General features: G+C 53.3%; 10 protein-coding genes across 10 annotated transcripts; 7 read left to right on the top strand and 3 right to left on the bottom strand.

The window, feature by feature from the left end:
- The first annotated feature begins 901 nt into the window (after positions 1–901).
- BO97DRAFT_454592 (arylsulfotransferase family protein) lies at positions 902–2,757 on the top strand. Its single transcript, XM_025699115.1, has 3 exons — positions 902–1,468; positions 1,520–1,585; positions 1,670–2,757. The coding sequence occupies exons 1-3, from the start codon at positions 916–918 to the stop codon at positions 2,560–2,562; spliced, it is 1,512 nt and encodes a 503-aa protein (XP_025550095.1). The 5' UTR covers positions 902–915; the 3' UTR covers positions 2,563–2,757.
- BO97DRAFT_392894 (uncharacterized protein) lies at positions 2,650–4,070 on the bottom strand (the record flags this gene model as incomplete). Its single annotated transcript, XM_025693895.1, has 6 exons — positions 2,650–3,027; positions 3,080–3,110; positions 3,161–3,228; positions 3,281–3,398; positions 3,459–3,852; positions 3,909–4,070. 6 exons carry the CDS (start codon positions 4,068–4,070, stop codon positions 2,661–2,663), a joined length of 1,140 nt encoding a protein of 379 aa, XP_025550096.1. The 3' UTR covers positions 2,650–2,660.
- Positions 4,071–4,719: 649 nt separating this feature from the next.
- Positions 4,720–6,569, top strand: BO97DRAFT_371304 (S-adenosyl-L-methionine-dependent methyltransferase). Its single transcript, XM_025692810.1, has 5 exons — positions 4,720–5,213; positions 5,302–5,428; positions 5,487–5,610; positions 5,670–6,133; positions 6,210–6,569. The coding sequence occupies exons 1-5, from the start codon at positions 4,980–4,982 to the stop codon at positions 6,518–6,520; spliced, it is 1,260 nt and encodes a 419-aa protein (XP_025550097.1). The 5' UTR covers positions 4,720–4,979; the 3' UTR covers positions 6,521–6,569.
- Positions 6,570–7,031: 462 nt separating this feature from the next.
- Positions 7,032–9,919, bottom strand: BO97DRAFT_454602 (non-ribosomal peptide synthetase; the record flags this gene model as incomplete). The annotated part of the gene is made up of 1 exon (XM_025699116.1): positions 7,032–9,919. The coding sequence occupies one exon, from the start codon at positions 9,917–9,919 to the stop codon at positions 7,136–7,138; it is 2,784 nt and encodes a 927-aa protein (XP_025550098.1). The 3' UTR covers positions 7,032–7,135.
- A 257-nt stretch (positions 9,920–10,176) lies between these two features.
- BO97DRAFT_435558 (CoA-transferase family III) lies at positions 10,177–12,335 on the top strand (the record flags this gene model as incomplete). The annotated part of the gene is made up of 5 exons (XM_025697735.1): positions 10,177–10,219; positions 10,486–10,821; positions 10,874–11,172; positions 11,230–11,727; positions 11,787–12,335. The coding sequence occupies 5 exons, from the start codon at positions 10,177–10,179 to the stop codon at positions 12,333–12,335; spliced, it is 1,725 nt and encodes a 574-aa protein (XP_025550099.1).
- Positions 12,336–12,789: 454 nt separating this feature from the next.
- On the top strand, positions 12,790–14,627 carry BO97DRAFT_435559 (pyridoxal phosphate-dependent aminotransferase; the record flags this gene model as incomplete). Its single annotated transcript, XM_025697736.1, has 9 exons — positions 12,790–12,860; positions 12,912–12,980; positions 13,032–13,116; positions 13,183–13,288; positions 13,340–13,412; positions 13,473–13,658; positions 13,761–14,184; positions 14,250–14,546; positions 14,583–14,627. 9 exons carry the CDS (start codon positions 12,790–12,792, stop codon positions 14,625–14,627), a joined length of 1,356 nt encoding a protein of 451 aa, XP_025550100.1.
- Positions 14,628–15,343: 716 nt separating this feature from the next.
- On the top strand, positions 15,344–16,337 carry BO97DRAFT_471270 (uncharacterized protein; the record flags this gene model as incomplete). The annotated part of the gene is made up of 3 exons (XM_025700034.1): positions 15,344–15,725; positions 15,790–16,214; positions 16,264–16,337. Exons 1-3 carry the CDS (start codon positions 15,382–15,384, stop codon positions 16,335–16,337), a joined length of 843 nt encoding a protein of 280 aa, XP_025550101.1. The 5' UTR covers positions 15,344–15,381.
- An 84-nt stretch (positions 16,338–16,421) lies between these two features.
- Positions 16,422–16,736, bottom strand: BO97DRAFT_425903 (ketopantoate reductase family protein; the record flags this gene model as incomplete). Its single annotated transcript, XM_025697100.1, has 1 exon — positions 16,422–16,736. One exon carries the CDS (start codon positions 16,734–16,736, stop codon positions 16,422–16,424), a length of 315 nt encoding a protein of 104 aa, XP_025550102.1.
- A 341-nt stretch (positions 16,737–17,077) lies between these two features.
- BO97DRAFT_435561 (flavin monoamine oxidase family protein) lies at positions 17,078–18,095 on the top strand (the record flags this gene model as incomplete). The annotated part of the gene is made up of 3 exons (XM_025697737.1): positions 17,078–17,494; positions 17,532–17,791; positions 17,876–18,095. 3 exons carry the CDS (start codon positions 17,078–17,080, stop codon positions 18,093–18,095), a joined length of 897 nt encoding a protein of 298 aa, XP_025550103.1.
- A 272-nt stretch (positions 18,096–18,367) lies between these two features.
- BO97DRAFT_478820 (uncharacterized protein) lies at positions 18,368–20,559 on the top strand. The gene is made up of 3 exons (XM_025700649.1): positions 18,368–19,683; positions 19,748–19,814; positions 19,900–20,559. The coding sequence occupies exons 1-3, from the start codon at positions 18,397–18,399 to the stop codon at positions 20,460–20,462; spliced, it is 1,917 nt and encodes a 638-aa protein (XP_025550104.1). The 5' UTR covers positions 18,368–18,396; the 3' UTR covers positions 20,463–20,559.
- The last annotated feature ends 1,596 nt before the right edge of the window (positions 20,560–22,155 follow it).

A 22,155-nucleotide genomic window follows, 5' to 3' on the forward strand; every position in this document is an offset into this window, starting at 1 on the left:
GTGCTTGGTGTAATGTAGGATAGATCGAAACAGAATCAGTGTTTCCAATCGTGCTGGCTCTTGCGTTGGCATACATGTTGAAAGCAAAATAGCCCCAGTCAGTGTGAATCTGATATATGAGGACAGTCTTCGAGGTTAACAAGTCTGTAGTCTCCTCTCTTCTAGCCGAGAGTAAATGGAAGCCGTCATTCTAGAGCTGAAATGCATGCCTGGATTGTCCGTGATTATCGGCAAAGATCAAATGACAGTCAGCTCGCTTACAACTGTATGGCTTGTAGCACCTGCAAGCCAGCTCGAATATGCAGGTCCAGGCCTTGGTTACTTTGCAAGGAGGGGTAGAGAAGGGGCCAATGGTAACCCTGCAGAGAAGTTAGCTGTGTTGATGTATCCGTGCCTATATAATTGTGCTTGTCATCTGAAGAGAGTTCACCCCTCGTGGATAACATCAACCATAATAGAAGTATTATCTTATGATTCGTCTTATCACGGGGGTACACACTAGTGGAAAAAATAATCAAAAAACAGAAAACCCATGCATAATGCCTTAAGCGACAGTATTGATGTCCTCACGCGGGTCGATATCGCGTAATCGCGGCAGGCGATGGCTCAATGCACAGCCACGTCAAATCAGATCAGCATACACAAGCAGCTGTTATCTATTGTGCAGAAGCGAGGTGTTAGTCTACACGTAGCTCAGAATCAATGATGAGGTTAAAATGTCCCTGGATGGTGCAATTCTGATCAAATTGTTGACAGACGGTAGCAGTATGTATTCACTCAGGCACGATAGTGCAGTGTTATGCGCTCAGATGAAAATGACTATAAGAACGCGAAAAGACGCGGTCAACTCCATGTCACCATCCAGACACTTTTAGACGAAGTTGTGGACCATCTGTACATAGTCCCATCGACGCCATGGTCTTCCTCCTTCAATTGTCTTTGCTCCTCGTAGCAACCTCTGCATCTCTACCCACTGTCTTAGCAGATGGCCAATATCGCTCTCGCCCAGACCTATCTCCACCAAAGCTGAACATCACCGTCGTGGCCCCTAACGCGAATGGCACAGAATACGTCTTCTTGTCCCCCTACGCAGGCGAGTTGCAGCAGCCAGGCGCATATATCTACCGCAAGAACGGCGACCTCGTCTGGTCTGGCATTGGCTACTACGCAGGCTTCGTTGGCAATTTCCACCCGACAACCTACAAAGGTGAGACCGTGTTACAAGCTTTCCAGGGCACGATTGATTTCACCCACGGCGAGGGCTGGGGCCAGCAGGTCCTTCTCAACCAGAACTACGAGCACGTTGCCACGGCGAAGGCGGCGAATCATCGCATTCCCTCCATCCATGAATTCAATGTCATCGACGGGAAGACCGCGTTGGTAGAGGTCTACACGCCCACACCATGGAATCTGTCTGCTTATGGCGGGAACACGTCGCAGCAATGGATCGGGGACGGGTATTTTCAAGGTTTTCTTTGTCGTCCGCGTACCTCGTATCAGTCCTAATGTATGGTTCCAGAATTCGACATCGCAACAGGAGAGCTCATCTTCGAATGGAACGCGCTCGATCACATCGACCCAGCAGGTAGGCCGCACCGCACACCTTCTATCCCGACCCGCTTCTCTATCCTTCCTGCGGGTACAGCCTTGAACTAACCCTCTCCGACAGAAAGCTTGATCACCCTAGCGTCCAGCACAGCCAACACAGCCCTAACAGCAAGCACAAGCTGGGACTTCATCCACATCAACAGCGTCGACAAAGACCGCGAAGGCAACTACCTCGTCTCCTCACGACATCTCAGCACGATCTTCAAGATCAACGGCACAGACGGCCGCATCATCTGGCGCCTAGGCGGCTCCAACTCCACCTTTACCTTCCCCACCGACCCAACCTTCGCCTTCGGCTTCCAGCATCACGCGCGCTGGCACCCCCATCCCTCTGAGTCAAACAAAGAGGTAATCTCATTCTTCGATAACTCCAACTCCGGTGCCGGCATCATTTTCAATAATGTCTCTCGCGCCCTGCTCGTCGAGCTCGACTCCGCCCGCAGCACCGCTACCGTTCTCCGTAAAGCCACAGCCCCCTACGGTATCTCGGCCGTCTCGCAGGGTAATGCCCAGCTTTTGGCCAATGGCAGGGTGTTCGTGAACTGGGGGTCTGCGGGAGCGATCTCGGAGTTCGAAGCAAATGATCGGTTGGTGTTTCATGCTTGGATTGAGGATGGGGTTAGTTATCGGGGTTTTGTGGGGAATTGGACCGGTACCCCGAAAGAGGAGCCGGCTGTTGTGGCGTATACGTTTGGCGAGAGGGTGAGGGTTTATGTGTCGTGGAATGGAGATACCGAGACCGCTGCGTGGAGGTTTTATGGTGTGCGGCAAGGGGAGGCCAGGAATGTGTTGCTTGGGGTCGTGCAGAGGAAAAGTTTTGAGACGGTTTTGTTGACGAGTCCGGGGCAGGGTGGTGGGTTGAGTGGGTACTATGTTGTTGCGATTGATAAGCAGGGGGCGGTTTTGGGGAGATCCAGGGCTGTGCGTGCTTCTGAGTGGGTTGCGTTGGGTTAGGTTGCGAGGTGGAGGTTTACGGCTGTAGGGGTGAATGTCGGTGTTTATAGTTCGTTCAAAATATGGGGTGAGTCAAGGCTGCTCTAGGATATTCTTTGTCAAGGTACATTCCTGTTATCTCGTGGGGAGTTCGCCCTAGGTACTCGCGATGCCATTTCATACTCCACCGCCATCTTATCCGTCCTGTGGATATAGCCCATCGCGTGGGATTCGGCCGGTGTCTCCTCGGTTACCAGGATATTGTCCTGGCTGCCTTGCTTGATAGTCCCGATGTTGGTCGTCATCAGGTCATCGTGTTTGAGCATGTGGTTTATTGGCTTCTTGAATGCGCGTTTGCGTGAGGTGCCTGGCTGGCTTTTGTAGTACCGCTGGTAAGAGCTCCAGGAGCGCCTACCACGGACCATCTCGTACAGCGGTCCTAGCGTTGGGATGCACGAAGCCATGATGATGACGTTCGATTCGATACTGGGTTCACAATCAGTTAAGGGAAGTGGACGTTGGTATTGTTAGAGTATACCTGGTCCAAATGACAAGGTCGGCAGTGGAGTCTGGATCTGAGTCAGTCGCAAGACACTTTATCGCTCTAAAGTCTACGTACAGGTTGAGTCCGCTGTATCGTAGAGCCCAGGTAGTTGGTTACACTTCACAATGGCCATTGCACATGCACTAAACTCTAGGCTTAGCGGCCAGTTCACTTGCAAGGAAGACGCTCACTTACACTGCACCAAGTCCAAGCGCCGCACAGAGCGCGAGCTTCTTCTTCAGCGTCATTTGCAAGGAAATAAGGACAACAGTGGGGTAGACGGCCAAGTATAGATCGACACAGGCAGACACGACTGCAAGGGGGACGTCAATATCCGAATGCAAAAGAGGAAGTAGGAGTATTATAGGAATACCTCCGGTGAAAATCGCATAATCCACCAGCACGACTTGCGGGCGGCACGTCGCACCTTCAGCGAACATCTGAGTCTTCCAAAGAGCCTGTGGCGGGTCACACATGGTGAACAGGACAAGGATGCAGATGCTTGAAGTGACAAACACTGCGCCCGTCAACACCCACAGAAATAACCGGTGAAACCGTCCCGGGTTCAGGATCCGGTTCAACAAAGCGGCGATTGCCAGCTTGGGTATCGAGAAGGACATGATTCCCAGGGCAAAGTTGATGTAGTTGATTAGCAGCACTTTCTCGAGACGATCCATTCCCCCTTGCTCGATGATCGCGGCCGTGTGCTTGCCGTATCCGAGAGCCACGACGGCAGTAGTCACTGCTGTGTAGGCCGCAAGAATTAGCTATTCATGTTAGTCGGACAATCGAATGATGAATACTTCGAGGGGCAAAGACTCACTGTAGCGACACCGATGATATAATCATCCGGCCCGAGATTTTTGAGCATGCGAGTGCGGATGTACAGTCGGGCGGAAACCATCACGGCGCTCACCGAGAAGAAGGCCCAGAATATACCGAGGATTCTGGGTCCTTTTGTCTGACTAGCATTCTCGAGGCCCATGAAGGCGAATGTGGCTGCAGCTTAGGTTCGTACACAGCAGTGAACGCACCGAAGAAACTCTATAATCTCGAGCGCACATTGGGTTGTGTGAAGAAAGAGGTAAAATGTGAACCGGGGCGGGGGGAGGGTGGGCAATTGTCTTCCTGCTCTTGAACCTGGCTAAGTTTTGAAATCCTTGCCATGTCAAGTATACTCCGACTAAATGGAATGCTTGCTAACTCATCTGCCTCCCTGCATTAGCACCATACGTTGGGCATGCGCTTTTGGAGATGATTGGCGAAGTCGTTTGCGTAATTATACCCTTGTCTTGCTAGACAATGGGGTGGGCCTGACTTTCGCCGGATTTACTATTCTTGACTTGGCAGGAAATGAGATTGCAGCCCACCTGGTATTTCTTATTTTGCGCATTACTCCACACTACTAGAGACCAGGCAGCAAGATAATTGCCGATGAACCGAGCTCGGTGCAACGGCCGGGAGGATTTAATCTACGATCCTAGTCTAGTTTGAAGCCGGACTCTCGCCGGACTACGGCGAACCAAGCCTAGTCATGCACTACGCCAAGTCCATTGGCAGCGAAGGATTTAAACCCTCCATAGTCACACCATGGTTTGATTGACAGGTGATAAGCGCAAGACAAAGAGGGAATTCTTTATCAGACTACTGCTGGATTCGTTATATCGCGTGCGTGGCCTCCCATGTCCCCATGTCAGTCTAATGTTAGGTTTAGATTGGCTGCTAGTTCAGGGGAAGGCCATCACGATCAGTCTCCCAACCATAGATATTTAGCACTTATAATGCGAGGAGATTTTCCCCCGCATCATGGGCTCTTCGCTTCATCCTTAAACTTCTTTACCACTTGCCACATACTAAGGCAGCTTTCGCGTCTGCACATAACTCGAGTCTCAGCATGCCTCACATGAACGGCTCTAGCAATGGGGACGCCATTGATGTGGCCAAGCTTGCTATCTCCCCAAACCTTCCCAGCCAGGTTCCTTCATTGCTCGATCAAATCCATTCCGAGGGTGCAGAGTACCTGAGCACAAACCCCGAGGCTCGACTGAAACTACTCGAATCGGCAAGATCACTAGTCCATGCTCTGGAAACGCCTCGCGAGGCAATTCTCAGACACTGTTGGTCCGAGGTGCGTTCTCGTACCTTCAAGGAGCTGATTTCTGATCTCTCCTTACGGAAATCCAGAAGCGAATACTGACAGATTCCCATCCTGCTAGTTCACGAGCTACGCTGCAATAGAGACCGGCGTTGATATCGGTCTTTTCACTGCCATGGGCACAAACGACAAGCCCAAGTCTGTAGCACAGCTAGCGCAGGCGACGGGTGTAGACCCGGTGTTGCTTGGTCAGTATCCTAGTTTTAGACACATACAAATCGATCTAACCTTGGACCCATTCGATAGGCCGTCTGATGAAACACCTCGCCGCGATGGGCGTCATCCTCGAGACCGGAAAAGACGAGTACAGCCCAAACGGACTATCCAAAACCCTGACGGTGGAAAGATACAGCGACGCATTCCCACTCATGTACGTCAGCACCAGCACCGAAACCAGCAGCCACCCCCCTAATGCTCCCCAAATCTCAGGTCCACCCGCTTCAACCAAGGCTTCCTCGCCCTTCCCGCCTTCCTCAAGAAACACGCCTACCGCAACCCCACCAGCTTCACCGACACGGCCTTCAACATAGGCTACAACACGACCCTAACCTTCTTCGAGCACGTCCAACTCGAGCCGGACACCGCACGCCGTTTCAACAACCACATGGGCGTCTACGCACAGGGCCGGCCCCGCTGGATGGACCCCGGCTTCTACCCGGTTCAGGAGGAGCTCATCGACCCGGTAGCCCAGACAATCACCGACGACGATGTACTGCTGGTAGACGTGGGCGGCAGCTTCGGCCATGACATCGCGGACTTCCGCCGTAAGTGGCCCCTTGCGCCTGGCCGGTTGGTGCTGCAAGATCTGCCTGAGGTGGTGGCTTCTGTGCCGGATTTGCATCCTTCTATCCAGGTGGTGGGGTATAATTTCTTTACGGAGCAGAAAGTTAAAGGTGAGATTTGAATACCTCTGCGAAGCCATTATGAGGGGTGTAAGATATATGCTAATGGATGTACGGTGAGCGATAGGGGCTCGCGCGTACTACCTGCACTCGATCCTGCATGACTGGCCCGATGATACCTGTCGGAGGATCCTGGCGAATCTCGTCGCGGCGATGACGCCTGGGTATAGCAAGTTGCTGGTTAATGAGAATGTGATTCCGGATACCGGGGCGTATTGGGAGACCACGAGTTTGGATCTCATTATGATGAGTGTTGGGTCTGGGGAGCGCACGGAGGGCCAGTGGCGGGGTCTTTTGGAGTCGGCTGGGTTGAGGATTGTGAAGATTTGGGCTGCGCAGAGGGGTGTGGAGAGCTTGATTGAGTGTGAGTTGGTTTGATTAGTATTCAAACAGAAATGGGAAGTAGGGGTGTGGAGTTTGAGGGAGCTTTGATATCATGTTTAGCAAACGTCGTTCTAATTTGTGATACGTGTCTGATTATCTTGGTGAACGAAAGGTCGAATCTCAGATCAAGCACTCGTGCACGGCATCCGCCCTCCGTTTCAGCTAATCAGCTTCTACATATTTTATACTTGCCGCAGCACGCCACTTTTAGCGCGAATGACGAACAGTTGCAGGGCCCCAACCCACTATTTAAAAGCGCATAGGGTTGCGTGCCTCGTGGCTGGATTGCTTGGCGACGCTAAGATAGCGGCCCTGCAATGGCTCGATTCGGCCTTCTAGCCGAGCGAAAGGAGCTCGGCTATTCTCGTGGGAATATTGTTCTGATGCCAAGTTCTTCAGTGTGCCTTTGTGATGGAGAGCTAAGTTGCGTTAAGCTCAGGACAAGGTATGCGGACGATGCCGATGCACCTATAAGGGCTTGCCCTCATTGTCATTGCAGGAGAATCTACAAGCGAACTTATGTTTCGAAACCTGTCAATTCAGCTTGACTTCCATATGAATAGGTTAAGGTTCCTGGAGCTGGATAAGGTATGACCACAAAAAAAAAACTCATACCCCCCGTATATGCAGTGATTCTTGCAGCTGCTTATGAAACTGTTGCACGTTTCCTGGAGCAAGAACCTCATGGTGCTCGCCTGGAACCTCAAAGTACAGTGCTTTCTCCCGGGAAAATTGATCCCAAGCCGAAAGCCGCCTCAGCCATTCTTCTTTCCCTGTCTGCAAGAACTCCACTGGATTGCAGTGAAATACATCAACATGCGCAACATTGCCATGTGGCTTGTAGTTTCGGCCAATTCGCTGCAAACCGTAGGCAACATCGATCCACCTTTCGAATCTAGCCGAGTTGAGTCCTAATTCTTCCATTCGATCTGGGTCTACCCGATCAAGAACTAACTCCAAGGCCTTCCCCCTGGGTATCTCCCTTAACCCATGGACCATCTTGTGGAAGGCGTCCCGCGGCAAAAGCCCAAGGAAGAAGGATATATTGACCAAGCAATCCGACCATTGTAGCCGTTGGAGACGTGGACTCACGTATGGCGGCCGGTTGAGGCTGGCTACAAAGTCAACCTTGCTACCCTCCTTCTCGAGAGACTTTGCGAGCTCAAATGCTACCATTGCCCCGTATGAGTAGCCTAAGATGGCGTACGGCCCTTCTGGTTGCCTTGCTTTCATGGCAAATTGATATGTGCTGATACATTCTTCCAAGCTGGTAAAATACGGCTCCTCCGGGTAAAAACCGCGCGCCCGCAAGGCATACACCGACCGGTCGTGAAAGCGCTTGGCAAGGTTGACAAAGACCAGTGCCTCTCCGGCGGCTGGGTGGACGAGCCATAGCGGCGTTCTCTTACCGTGGGGTTGGAGGGTCACGACCGGCCTGTATTCGTGATACTGTCTTTGAAGCACATCTTCGAGTTGGCGGATGGTTGGGTGAGACATGATTGTGGGCAATACAGGCGGTACGGACAAAGCCAGCTGTTCGCGCAGGCGAGACTGCATCTGGATTAGTGATAGGGATGTCATGCCTAGTCCGAAAATGTTATCATCAACTCCGATGTCTTCCAAAGGCTTGTTGAGAATGGGGGCCAGAGCCTGAGCAATGAGCCTTTGAGTAGGCGTATGTGGGGAAGTGCATATTTTGCTTCGGTAGTTGCGAATGAGTTCTGCGTTCCGTATATGTTCCTTGGTAAATCCCCCAGATTCTAGCTGGCTCTTCAACTGCGATCGAGATATCTTTCCCAGGGATGTTCGGCCTATGGTTGGTAAAGGTAAGACATGGGGACATGTGCTGGTCAGGACCATGATTCTCCGCGTTATAGCTTCCTTGGCTCTGCATCGAGCCTCGGAATCCTCCGAGCGGTAGCTGTGTTTGTAGAGAACCCATATCTGCTCCGTATCGTCACTTGGAGAACGATAAGGCAAACAGACGACGAAACTCGGTTCTACTCCGGGTATGTTTGTACCCTCCAGTGCTGATTCAAGCTCATGTAAGGAGTATTTGACCCCGTTGATCGTGATCAATTCTTTCGTTCGGCCACAGAGGTTCAGATGCCCGCCTGGGTCTAAGAAGGCTGTGTCCCCAGTTCTGAACCACCCATCGGACCTGAATGTCTGCCATGTAGTGCTCGGCTCATTATAGTACCCTCCAAAGACTATAGGACCTCTGACTTCCAAATGTCCAATCGTCCCCGGAGTCGACAATTCACTCTCGTCGGCCAATGACACAATACGCATTTCTATGCCGGGCACGGGTGTTCCGAGCGATGCAAACTTATTTCCCCGATCCAGATCACATCTTGGAAAATCAAAGTTGTAGCTGCACCCAGCGCAGGTTTCCGCCATGCCGAATCCAGGAACGATAACGTTGCTAGGTGCGCCATGTCGGGCCAGGTGCTGGCTCAATCGACCACAGGTATCCACTGCATTAGCCTCACCACCTGAAACCAGATAGTGCAAGTCCTTGAGATTGAAATTGCGGCTCGCTACTTGCGCGCACTCAAAAAACCGTAAGAGCTCAAGTAGGAAAAAATTTGGCGCAAAAGTTCTCGCAACTTTGTGTCGCTCGAGCAGTTCCAGGAAGAGCACGGGTCGAGCAATAATCACTTCGGGTTGTATATGCACCTGATCTACTCCTGCTGCCAGCGCGTGAAGATGGATCTCGACCAAGCTTCCCACGTGGTCAAGTCGGATCCAGTTAAGGAATGCTGCGTCTTGGGTTTTGAGAGGGAATGCCGCGCATTTGCCTGCCAACGAAGCATGGATCTGCTGGTTTGTCAGACTCACGGCCTTGCACGGCCCGGTGCTGCCTGAGGTCAACATAAGGAGAGCAATATCCGAGACGGCCCCAAGGGTAGTGCATCGCATTTCTTGTTGGGATTCGGTTTGAGCTTTTATAGTGTCGGGCGTGCCCTGAATACTTTCGGTGTCAACGAGACGTACAATCGGCTCTGCCGGGAATTGCTGCATGAGGCGGTCGGTTGTGAGACAGATCGGTTCTTCTAACAGCCGAGATAAGTGGCGGAGATGTTTCACGGATTGAGCTTCAGTACGAGGTAGAGAGGTGGACATGGCGGGGATATTGCCGGCATACACTATGGACCAGAACCATATGATTGTCTCCAAGTGGTCCTCGAGGTACAGAAGTAGTACCTGGCCTTGCTTGCAATCTTTGAGATCACGCAAATGCTGGCTGTTGAAGGTTGCCAGAGCGTTGAGCTCTTCGTAAGTCAAACTGACTGTGGAATCGCTCGCGGAGCGGTTTGCAGGGTAAGCCAGTATAGCCCGTTTACCATGCATACGGGCTGCATTCTGCAGGATAGACGCTAGGGTCTGCATTATGGGAAGCTTGCGATATCTTTGTATGCTGAGGGAATTGCAGGAATTTAGAGTCCAGATAGCAGAGTGTGATGGGTGAGAAGATGAGCTTCTTTGTACCTGCAATGAGATACTTCATTGACGTCGTGGTTCACCCACTTAGACTCCACAAGACATACAAGGCGTTATTGCCCACCGAAGAGTCCTCTGGCATGACTGGTTGGATTCGGTATCCGGCTTGAGAAGATATAATGCACTCATGTGTGGATAAAGATCACATGTTCATTAAATGGTCCAAGGATTCGCTATCACGCCTCTTTCGTAAGTGCAGGTTTGTAACGACTTCTCTCGACACGCAAGACACTCCCGACTGCCAGCATCTTTCTTGTGACTGTGTGCAATTGGCTGGATTCAAAGGGTCTAGGCCAGTTCATCGCCTGTTCAATCCATCAACGGCACCAGAATCATAACGCTGTTTCAGGCTGGCATCAATTCACTCATCATGCTAGTGGATTATTCTGGGAAACTTATGCTCAGCTTAGGAACCGGTAACATGGAGAATAGCCCAATACGAGGTTATTGCCCAGTCCACGAATCCGAAAGAATATTCGCCTTCCTATGTGGCCATGCAGCCGAGCTCAGCATTCCTCTCGAGGTTATCCCGAAGACAGTACGCTTCAATTCGCGCTCCGATCGCATTTATTATCCAACGCCATTCAAAGTGACCGAGACGTTAGCTGCGCTCAAGGGCATTGAAGGTGCCCTTGCGGCTGCCATAGCAGATTTGCGCTTTGGGACCGAGTGTGAGGGAAGACAGGTCACGATTGACCTAGAGAGAGCGACGCTGTTCGGCTTCCAAGCCCTCATTGCTAAGGTAAATGGGTGCTCTAGATCAGATCCAGGGATTAAGAAGTATCTCAAAGGCAGGGAAAACCCATTTGGCATATTCAGGAACATAGGTCTAAGCGCTGGTAGATACCGATCTCCATGCCGCTCAATCAAATCTCTATCGACGTCTAGCGGCGAATATGTACCGCACGAAGAATGAGAACGAATTCTTTCACCTGCATGGCTCGCTGAACCCGAGCAAGACTCTCAATATGATAGGCTTGGCGAGCCACCGATCAGACCGAATAGAGTACGACGAGATCATTCGTCTCATACAAGCCCATGTCGAGCAGTGGACGGCGGCTGAACTAGAGCAGGTAAATCTGGAGTCCAAGCAGGCTGGAGTCACAGTATACACATATAAACAATTTTGCGACACTCCACATGTATGTTTTACCTTTTAGTTCGATGCAAAGTCGTCATGGAGCTAAAGCAAAGCATAGGGAAAGACGAGCATCCAGGAGCCTTGGTGGAAAGTCTGCCGCTTACAGGGCGACACGCCGCCAACACCATTTGCCCCGAGCACAACACGCAGGCCGCTTGCTGGCGTGAAAGTGCTAGAGCTCTGCTGTGTAATTGCCGGTCCAGTAATCGGTCGTATTCTGGCCGAGTATGGGGCCGATGTTCTCAAAATCACTTGCTCCTCCACTGTGCCAGACGTACCATTCTTCCAGGTGGACGGTAACATGGGAAAGCATGTCGTGGACATAGACCTCAAGTGTGCGCGCGGTCGCAAGAAGTTTGAGGAACTTTTGCGTGACGCAGATGTTATTATCGATGGCTACCGACCCGGCGTGCTTGAGAGGCTTGGGTACGGTCCTGTCACCTTGTCTACTATAGCCACCCGCCGAGGCAAGGGTATTGTCTATGTGGATGAGAATTGCTTCGGGCATGAGGGTCCGTGGTCCGGCCGACCCGGATGGCAGCAGATTGTAGACTGCGTGAGTCCTGCTTTACCGCATGTAAAATGACATGATTCGAGGCTGACAGCATGAATTAGTTAACTGGCTTTGCAAGAGCTTTTGGGGCATTTCTCAGGCAATCGGAGCCCATCGTATCGCCTTGGCCAATTGCAGACTACGGAGCAGGATGCATGGGCGCCATCGCTGCCCTGACAGGCTTGTATAACCGCGCCCGATACGGTGGGTCGTACCATTGTAAGGCGTCTCTCATGCAATTCAACTTGCTTCTCTTTGCTGTGGGACAGTATCCGACGGATATTCAAAAAGAGCTGCGCGACAACCTTCCCCTTGCGTTCAGAAATTTGCGGTACTGCGATGGGGTGGACCGCAGTTCCAAGGTGGCCTTGGATTACATGCAGGAGAACTTCCCGTGGCTGTTCCAGACGCCAGCTTGTACCTCACCGGAGGACAACTTGATGGAAACTTGGTACTCGCACCACTACGGTGCGGAGGTTGAGGTAGTAGGACCCGTAGCGCGGATCGATGCGGTCGAGGTTGGCTTTGTGCGTGCTACTCGGCCGAATGGAGCTGATGAGAATGCTTCTTGGGACTTCTCAGATAGTGAAGAAGACTTCAGATGTATGTAACGGGTCGGGATTGTCTGCAGTCAAGTAGGCGAAGGTTTGTTCCTGTGCTTGCTCTGCATGTGAGAGCGCCACAGCACGCTCTTTGGCCTAGAATGACACTACTCGGACAATAGTCGCGCGATTTCCCAGCAAGTCTTTCTGGAAAGCAATAGTCAGTAAATGATGGCATCACATGCTCTCTGTTCAACTCGAATTGTAAGAGCTTTGACTTCCGCCAGTCATGCCGTCGAAGTGAGAACGGTGGGATGAATGTCCGGCAAACGAGCGGGCTGTTCCGGCCACAATTGACGGTGCTTCAGGTCCTACGAATCGGATCGCGAGTCCTGATTCCCCTGCATTGAAGTCTAATCCATCTCCGCGCTTTAAGATCAGAACTGCCACTTGCTTCTCTCGAGTGTAAGTTGCCAAAACGTCGCGTTATCCAAGCAAGATCGCATCCGCGGAGCCGACAAAAATGCCGGAGACGGCGAAGAAAGCTCAGATCGAAGCCCACGAATGGGACAGTGACCATGTGGAAGATGTGTGGTAGGCAAGAGACACGTCAGAGGTATTGGAATCTACTGACGAGAATTGCAGGTCATTTGTGAACGAGGCAGCAGCCGCTTCACCAATCCAACCAATTGCGAATCTGGGTCAGGGCTTCTTGTAAGCCAAAGTCCAACTACTGATGGGGACCCATCCGGGTAACAAGCCCAGTGGATATAACCCTCCACGGTTTGCAATTGATGCCGCCAAGGATGCCCTCGATAGGGTCGATTGCAACCAATGCGCCCCGACAAAGGCAAGTGCTTTACAGTATCAGCACGCGAATTGAATATACCCCAGTGCTGACTCGAAAGTGATCTAGGGCCGTCCACGACTGAAGAGTGTTCTAGCAGATATGTATTCCAGGTCATTGGGCAGAGATATCAATCCTGACACGGAGGTCGTCGTCACGTCGGGTGCAAATGAAGGTTGAGCACATACTCTCTGTTCGAGAACAATATCTGATTGATGGTCGCTAGGAATGCTTTGTGCATTCATGGGACTTCTTAGTCCGGGCGATGAGGCCATCGTTTTTGAGCCATTCTTCGACCAGTATGAGAAGACCTTTGCGACAGAGTCTTGTGAAGTGTGATCGCTGATTCATGAACGAAGATTTATTAGCAGCATTGAGCTGGCTGGTGCTATTGTTCGTTATGTGTCTCTCCTGCCACCAGAGAACCGTACGACTTGGACGTCGCGCGCCTCGGACTGGGCAGTTGACTTTCCAAGGCTCGAGAATCTTATTAATGATCGTACAAAAATGATTGTATGTCGACTTTGCCACACAGGACTCAATTTGTCGGTTAGCTGACGAATGCTGGAATTGAATTAGGTTCTCAACACACCGTAAGGTTCATCTCGCTCAGTTCTGGGAAGCCATTAACGTACTCTCCACATCAGACATAATCCCACCGGTAAGGTGTTCACGCACGACGAGATTAATAAAATAGGAGCAATCTGCATCCAGCACAACCTCATCCTCTTGTCCGATGAGGTCTATGACCGGCTCGCTTATCAGCCATCAACCAGCCCTGCCAGCCTCACGGACGACTTATACCGACGCACCTTGACCGTCGGGTCGGCTGGCAAAGCACTCCACGCCACAGGATGGAGAGTGGGCTACCTGGTGGGACCAGCACCGCTCATCGCACGCGTGGCCACGGTTCATACAAAGATATGCTACAGCACGGCGTCTCCGTTGCAAGAATCTGTCGCCGTAGCTTACGAGCACGCCGAGAAGACTCAATTCTGGCAAGAGAGTCGTCGACTTATGCAAGATAAGATTAGATGTTTCTGTAAAGTGTGGGATGAACTTGGGCTGCCAGTAGATTATTCTCCAGACAGGTGATTGTCAAGTACATACACTGACTGAACTTCCAACGAATCTAGTACACCTTGCCCGATGGAGGGTATTTTGTTTTAGTCAATATGTCGGCTGTCCGCATTCCAGCCGATTACCCTTTCCCGTCACATATTGTCAATCGGCGACGTGACTTTCGACTATGCTGGTTCATTATTCAAGAGCTCGGAGTGGCTGCCATTCCACCATCTGTGTTTTATAGTCCCGAAAATGCTTCTATCGGAGAGAAGTATCTGCGGTTTGCGGTGTGTAAAGAGGAGGCTTTGCTTGAGTTGGCCAAGACCCGTTTGCGCGGTTTGAAAAAATATATCCCAGAGCATATATGGGTTCAAAGCATTGAGCTTACTACGAGGAATGCTCAGCCGAAGCCAGATATGTCTGAAAAGAAGACCAGATTGGTTACCTAAGTTAGTGACAGTCAAGTGAAGGACATAGCCTGAATCCCACTGTCGATCGTTGCTTTTCGTGTCAAAAACTGCACTTCATGCGTAGTTACCTTCGTAAGGCAGAAATCAAGTCAAGTAGTTGGATATTTATTCTACGCCAACAACTATAGCAGTCGCTTTTTCCAAGGTCGAAAAGGTCAAGGACCTGGTCTTGGAGCCATGAACAGTGATAATACTCGGGAAGTGTAACAGCGGCAGTCGTCTATAGACGGCCCCGGCTAGATCAAAGAGCTGTGAATGGACGATCGTCTCAATTTCGAATAGAAGCGATCACTATTTTCTACACGGCTGGGCGTTTAGAGGCAAACCTGGGCCACGCAAATTCTAGGGTCTGGCACAAGGCAGCATTTGGCCCCATGATGAAGCCGCTAGGAAGATGTAACCGAAGAGGGCAAATGGAGTCACGGAAGGATCTGAAACACACCATCTTGGGGCAACACAGCCACCTTTTCGAATAAGTCTTATTAGTCTTTCCTGCAGAAGCCGAAGAACTAGCTTATGAGCCAGGCTTTGAATCCTGGACGCTATCTGGCTGAACAGTGTCCGCTGTATTGCGGTCCTGCGCGGCCCGAGCGGCCCCCAAGATATGCCCGTAGTCACGACAGTCCCTAAATTAGATAAATACTCTGTGAAAGTCTGTAGGGAAACACGACGAACACCATTTTCATTCCTTTCTACATCACTCGAATACATCCTTTGCAGTCACCCCAACAAGATGCGCCTCTCCACCACGCTGTGCACCCTCGCCGCCCTCCAAACGGCCCTGGCCACCTCTCTCCTCAGCTTCTCAGCCGCCAAAGGCGACGACCCTTCGGTCCTGGGCATCCGCAATCTCGAAGAGGCGCGCGACGAGAAGATCTCCGACAACACCAACGACCTTTACATCAAGCTGGGCACCGACCCCCACGGCACCCCGGCTCTCCACTACCACCGCAAGAAAGACTACATCAGGGCGGAGTACCACGCCCTTCCCCACAAGCTCGAAGAAGGCAAGACGTACTACATCGGCTACAAGTTCTCGCTCGGTGTGATCGAGCAGAGTCTGATGATATTTCAATTGTACTTTTCCTGTTCTTCGCTCTCTTCTCAAGCGATCTGAATCGGATACTGACGGCATCAACAGCAAAGCCTACGCCGGCAACAACGCCCAGGACAAAGGCGCCAACATCCCCCTCTCTCTCGAGTTCAAGAGCGGCCAGCTGCACCTTCAGTACCAGGCGGATAACACGGCCAGTCGCGTCCCGCAGTGGTCTCGAACCGTGGACACGGACACCGTCTACTCGGTCGGACTCGTGATTCATACTGGTAAGCCTGGGTGGGTGGAGTTCTATTTCGATGGGGAGCAGCAGGGCTTTTCGACGGCCGGGGGTGCGACGAGATTGACCGCGAATACGTGGACTGGACGCACGGAGCCCAAGTTCGGGGCTTATCGTGGTGAGGCGGTGCAGATTGATACCTATGTGTATGAGGTGCAGATTGGGACGACATTGGAGGATATTAAGGAGGCGGCGGGGATGGCTTCTTGCTCCTGGGAGGGGCATTGCACGGGTATGTTGACTTGATTGCTACATTGCATGGCTGTACTGACGCGAAGCAGGTGCTACCTGCACGACGGAGAATGATTGCTCGGATGACTTGGTGTGCACGAATGGAAAGTGTGCGTCTTCCTAGTCTCGTTTCCCACATCTGTGGGGGATATTGTATAATTCGTGAGTTGGACATGCTACCTATACCATTAAACAATGAAAAAGTGTTTCACTTCTTCACCGTATGATCTTCCGGCTCCGGCACCGTAACCAAACCCCTCTTCTCCTTCGTGCGCCACTGAATCGCCTTGAGTATCCCATACAACACCGTCAATGTAGGCATAGCAACCCTCTTCACCCTCCCCTCGCGCACCGTCTCACCAACAATATTCTCAAACTCCGTGAACCTCCCACTGCGCACATCCACCTGCATACTGGGCGGGTTATACATGGTAACCGGATCCATGGTAACCATGTACTCAAGTGCCTCAAGCGGAAGCTCAACGTCCGCGCACGCCTTGGCGGCCGCCTGGATCTCCCTCATGGCGGGGCGCACCAGATCCACAATCGCCCCCTCGGCGGCTGGATGCGGCCCGTGTCGAGGTCCGTGATGACGCAGATCGGGTTCAGGCACGCGTTATACAGAAGCTTCCGCCACCGGCTGAAGGCGACGTTCGGGTTGAAACGCGGCTAGCACTTGCCGCCTGCGCCGTAGATGCGCACGAAGTCTTGCGCGGCGGCGTCCTCGGTTTCCGGGCTGAATAAGGGGTTGCGGAAGGCCCCGATGTACAGCTCGTCGTAGTCTTCGTGGATGATTTGGCCTGGCGCCACTAACCTCCGCAGATCAACCCCCAGATCCAGACCGAGCTGGACAGCGTGCGCGAGATGTGCGAGGCCGACTGCCAAGCCCTCTTGTGCAGCAACCCATCCGACCCCGCCCTCGACTCGCTCTCCTTCTACGCCTACGTGCAATCCCGTAACGTCAGCCCGACCGCCATCGCCACCGCCTCGGTCTGGACGCGCGCCATGCTCGGCCAGGCATCAATGTCTCGGCGCTGTACTTCCTCAACTACTGCCGCTCCGGCGACGGGCTTGTCCAGATGCGCTGCGACCGACGGCACGGCGCGCAGTACCTCCGCGTCCGCGAGCGAAGGCACCCAAAGCTTCGCCAACACCATGGCCGCCGACCTCCCTGCGGACACGGTCCAGTTCGGCGAGCGTGTAGACGCCATCCTTCAAAGTCCGGGAGCAGGGTCGATCGTGATCTCGCGCACGGGACGCGCCATCCGGGCGAAGAAGGTGGTGTGCTCGACCCGTTATCAAGACGATCACATTCCAGCCGGCCCTCCCGCCGAAGAAGCAGTTGCTGGTCGACTCGTTCCGGTATGTGTACTACGCCAAGGTGATGCTGGTGTTTCGGTCGGCGTGGTGGGTGGAGCGCGGGTATTGTGGCCTCGTGCAATCATTCAAGGGCCCGGCGTCCATCTATTGGGACACCAGCAGCCCCCGCGATGGGAAGTACGGGCTCACGGCTTTCTTGGCGGGAGACAGCGGGCGGCAATGGGCGCAGGAGAAGAATGTTCGCAAGAGGGAGCAGGCGTTGTTGCGGCAGTTGGGGGCAGATTTATGATGAGCCGGTTTGCCTGCGCGGGAGTTTGTCGAGGCTCTCGGTCATGAGTGGAGTGATGAGGAGCTGTTGGGGTGGGGGTTTTCCTGTCCTGCGTTGCCGCCTGGCGTGTTGACGCTGGCGGGAGACGCGTTACGCGAGTCCGTGGGGAATATCCATTTCGTGGGCACGGAGACCGCGGCCGAGTGGAAAGGGTATATGGAGGGGGCGGTGCGGAGTGGACGACGGGGGGCGAGGGAGGTCGTGCAGGGATTGAATCGGAATCGTCGATTGTAGTGTGTTGTTGTTGTGTTGGTGTTGTGTTGTTGTTGTTGACAGAGTGAGGGATTTGAAGCCATAACTAAGTAAAGTGCATTCAGTGCCTATAGTGCACACAGGGCATACAGTGCATAAAGTGCATACTGTACATATCGTGCAAACACAACAAACCCCCCGGAAATCCGGGCCTCGGCAGATCCGTAACTCCGGACTCCGCACTCTCCCCTCGCGTTCATTTGTTCATTTCTTCTCCTCATTTTCTCCTCACCTCCTTATCATTACTGCATTAATTGATCGTCATCTAATTGTTACAACCACAATGACACTCCGACTGCGGCGGCTTCTCCCCGCCATTGTCATAATTGCAATTATCTACACCTTCCACCACACCTTCATCTCCTCCTCCCCTCCTCCGATCCATTCCGTCCCTTCCGATTGCGCCCTCCCCCCCATATACAATGACGTCCTCGTTATCCTGAAAACCGGCATCACCGAAGCCCGCGACAAGGTGCCTCCGCACCTAACCACCACCCTGCGCTGCATCCCCAATTACATGATCTACTCCGACTACGCCGAGCCCCTGTCGCCGACCGTCTTCTCCCAAGATATCCTAGGCCCGTACATCTCCAGCGCCACGAAAGCCACCAACCCAGACTTCTCCCTATACAACCGCGTCCGGCTCGCCGGTCACTCAGGCCTCACACCCGCCGACCTGGTCGCGGACGTCAACACGCCGATCGGCAAACCCAACAACCCAGGCTGGAAGCTGGACAAGTGGAAGTTCCTGCCGATGGTGGACGGAGCGCTGGCCGCCCGCCCGGAGGCCAAATGGTTCGTCTTCATGGAAGCCGACACCTACCTCCTGTGGGCCAACCTGGCCGCCTGGCTGGCTCGCTTCGACCCTCGCAAGCCCTGGTACCTGGGGAACCAGATGCAGATCGTCGACGCGCTGTTCGCGCACGGTGGCTCCGGCTTCGTGCTCTCCCGGCCCGCGATGGAGATGGCGCGCGATCTGCGCGCCCAGAGCGAGGATGGCTGGGAGACGGCCGTCGATGCCCACTGGGCCGGCGACTGTCTGCTGGGGATTCTCCTCGAGAGCTGCGGCGTGAGTCTAACCTGGAGCTGGCCCATGCTGCAGATCGCGCCGCCCGGCGAGGTGGATTTCTTTGCGACCGGGTTCGATATGGGGCGGTTGTGGTGCTACCCTGCCGTCTCGTTTCATCATTTGGAAGGCGAGGAGGATCTTCGTGGCTTGGATCGGTTGGAGAAGGGCTGGGTGGCTGATGGGTATGCGGGTAAGGTCATGGTTTACCGGGATGTATTTTGGCGGATTGTTTGGGGGCAGATCCAGTCGGTGAAGCAAGGGTGGGACAATCTGGCTGCGGACGAGGACCTCGGTCGCGCCGGCAGCGTCGACGAGTGTAGGGAGATGTGTGTCCATGAGGCGCTGTGTCTGGCGTATCGGTTTGCGCCCGCGGATGAGACGTGTTGGAGTGGCCGCGGGATGCAGTTGGGGAAGAAGGCGGAGGGGTTTACGTCCGGGTGGATGACGCACAGGATTCAGGCGGTCGCGGAGAGTTTGGGGCAATGTGACGAGATTAGCTGGGTCGGGTGATGCGACTGTCCTTTGTCTTTTCATTTGTGGATGGTTTCGGTCTATGGATGTACAGTGGTTTCCTCCTCCCCCTGCTGCTCCGCCTGCTGCTGCTGCTGCTGCTGCGCTTGTTGATCCTCCAGGTAATACCCCTGGCTCGTCCCCCGGATCATGAACTGCCGCCCCAGCCCCTTGACCTGCAAGTCGACTAGCTCGGAATCGTGATAGCGATACTCGCCCAGGATCAGCTCCCGCCCCGCCGCGAAGTCGAACGCGCGCAGCACATCTACCCGGAACTGGACGGTCGGACGGTTGTTGTCGGACGCCAATCGGACGGCGCCAGTGACGCTGTAGCGGAAGCGACCCAGGGCGAGAAACCAGTCCCAGTCTTCGTCGCTGGTGGTGGCGTAATCGTGCCAGAAGCTACTGAACAGCACGGTGGTGCGCGCACCGGCGACCAGATCCTGGGCGGCCAGCCGCGCCTTGAAAGTGACCAGCGTTTGTACCTCCTCGTAGAAGCGGGGGATCGCCGCCAGCAACTCGTCCGGCGAGATGCTGGCGTCCGTGCCGGTGTTACCCAGGTAGTGTTGCAGGTAGTGGGCAAAATGCGGCAGTTGCTGCTGTTGCGCCGTGTGCGCCAGGGCGTAGAAGCGGGTTTTCGCGGCGTGGTCGGCTGCTGTCGCCAACTGCGATTTCCATGGGAATTCATCGGCGTGCGAGGAGGGAGGAGGATCATGCGGTGGAGGGGGCAGACTGATGCCCATGCAGGAGGCCGTGATGGCATGGATTAACACACAGAGAAGCAGCCATATCCGCATGGTTGGGGTGGTACAAGTTGTGCTGGTGATGTAGCGTATGCGGGGACAGACAAACGAGATAGGCAGCAGGAAAATTAGACAAGACGACAGAAGAGAGCAGAGAGATCCAAAGACCCCCTCGCCAGGTGATTAACCTCAACCCTAACTGGAAATTCCATCAATCTCAAACGCACGCGGTGGAGAGCGGGAGAAGTTGCACCTATCATCAGCGCACACACTGGGATCGACAACCGACCCTCCCAATTGACGCAGGGATCTTCCGACGATTCTCAGATGCAGGGAAAGGTTCGAGATGATCGGAATCAGACACCTGCCAGTTTTTCGTGAGCGAGAGCAAACGCCACAGCTCTGTTCAACTTAGAGACAGACTTGTTGGTGGTGCATGCAATGGCAGCCCGCATTCCCGCCAAATTTAGCCCTGGAGCCAGTACTGACTGTATTGTAGGCAGCTGTCAAACAAGACTCATTCACTCACTCACCACAGCACAGTGGGTCCGCCCAGCCTTGGGTCGGTTGAAGGTTCCACTGGGCTGATCGATTCTGGCCCGTTTTCCCTTCCTTGTCTATCAACAACACACCGTTTGCTGTTGAGGGTGCCAGGAAGCGTCGCCCTTCTTCCTGTGGACGTCACAGCTGAAGAACTTTCCCCCTTGGTTCTCAACTTAACTGTTGTCTGATTTCTTTCTCGTATAGTCACTAGGCTCGTGTCTCTCCCGCGGCATCAGTCGTGGCCCTCTATTCACTATTCATGCTATATATATTCGGTCGGATGCTGGTGATTGTACCCGTCGTCCTGCTCCACGCCTGCTTCTGCCTTTTCTTCTACTCCTCTGTATATATGTTAGTTTCTGGTTTCTCTGGTATAACACATCTCCTTGTCTCTCACTGTATATTCCACAGCGACAGAAAACGTTCATTTTCAACTCTTCTTCATCTTTGCCGAACGGCCGTCGTCCATCCTTGAGCCTAGCCTCCTTCCAGCGATAGGAATGAGTATAGCTACGAAGACGATGAGAGTCCTTCGAACCCCGTTTGCCACACGATAGCACATATAGGGGACGCGAAAGTGCCGACATCGCCAAAACGATTGCTACGATCTCGTTCCACCACATACAAGCGAAACCAGATCCCCCCGGTTGCATCAAACACCACCCTAGCAGCCGGTCGGTCGAGCGGCTGAGAATTCGGCCTCACAGTGACAGCGGACAGAGCAGCATCCTGTCCTGCCTGATGTGGCCATGATCGATGAGCCGGTGAACTCGGGATCTGACACCACCACGGAACTTTGTTCCTCCTAGCTACACCCGACAGACCGGCCTGGTGTTATATTCAATTCAGGTGGAAAGGTTTAGTTGATCCCCCATGCTGAAAGCACTGCGGAGATTGTGGACATTGTGCATGAGATTGCATCCAGACAGGCCGAGTAGGCCTGGCGTGGGTTATCCAACAGCCACCTGCTCCTCGACGATCGTACTGTGATAGTTGTAACCGCAACGGGGGTGAGGAGTTTATCAACAATTTCATCGGGGACGAGTGTTAAGTTGAGCGGGCATCGTGTGTTGTCAACGTTCAGAAGGTATGGACCCCATCAGATGCGATGCCTGATACTGCACTAACAGCTTTTCATCATCGTTTGGATCATCAACACCATCAGCCGACCGTGTTC

This window comes from Aspergillus homomorphus, assembly GCF_003184865.1.
Source record: "Aspergillus homomorphus CBS 101889 unplaced genomic scaffold BO97scaffold_25, whole genome shotgun sequence".
Taxonomy (NCBI): Eukaryota; Fungi; Ascomycota; class Eurotiomycetes; order Eurotiales; family Aspergillaceae; genus Aspergillus; species Aspergillus homomorphus.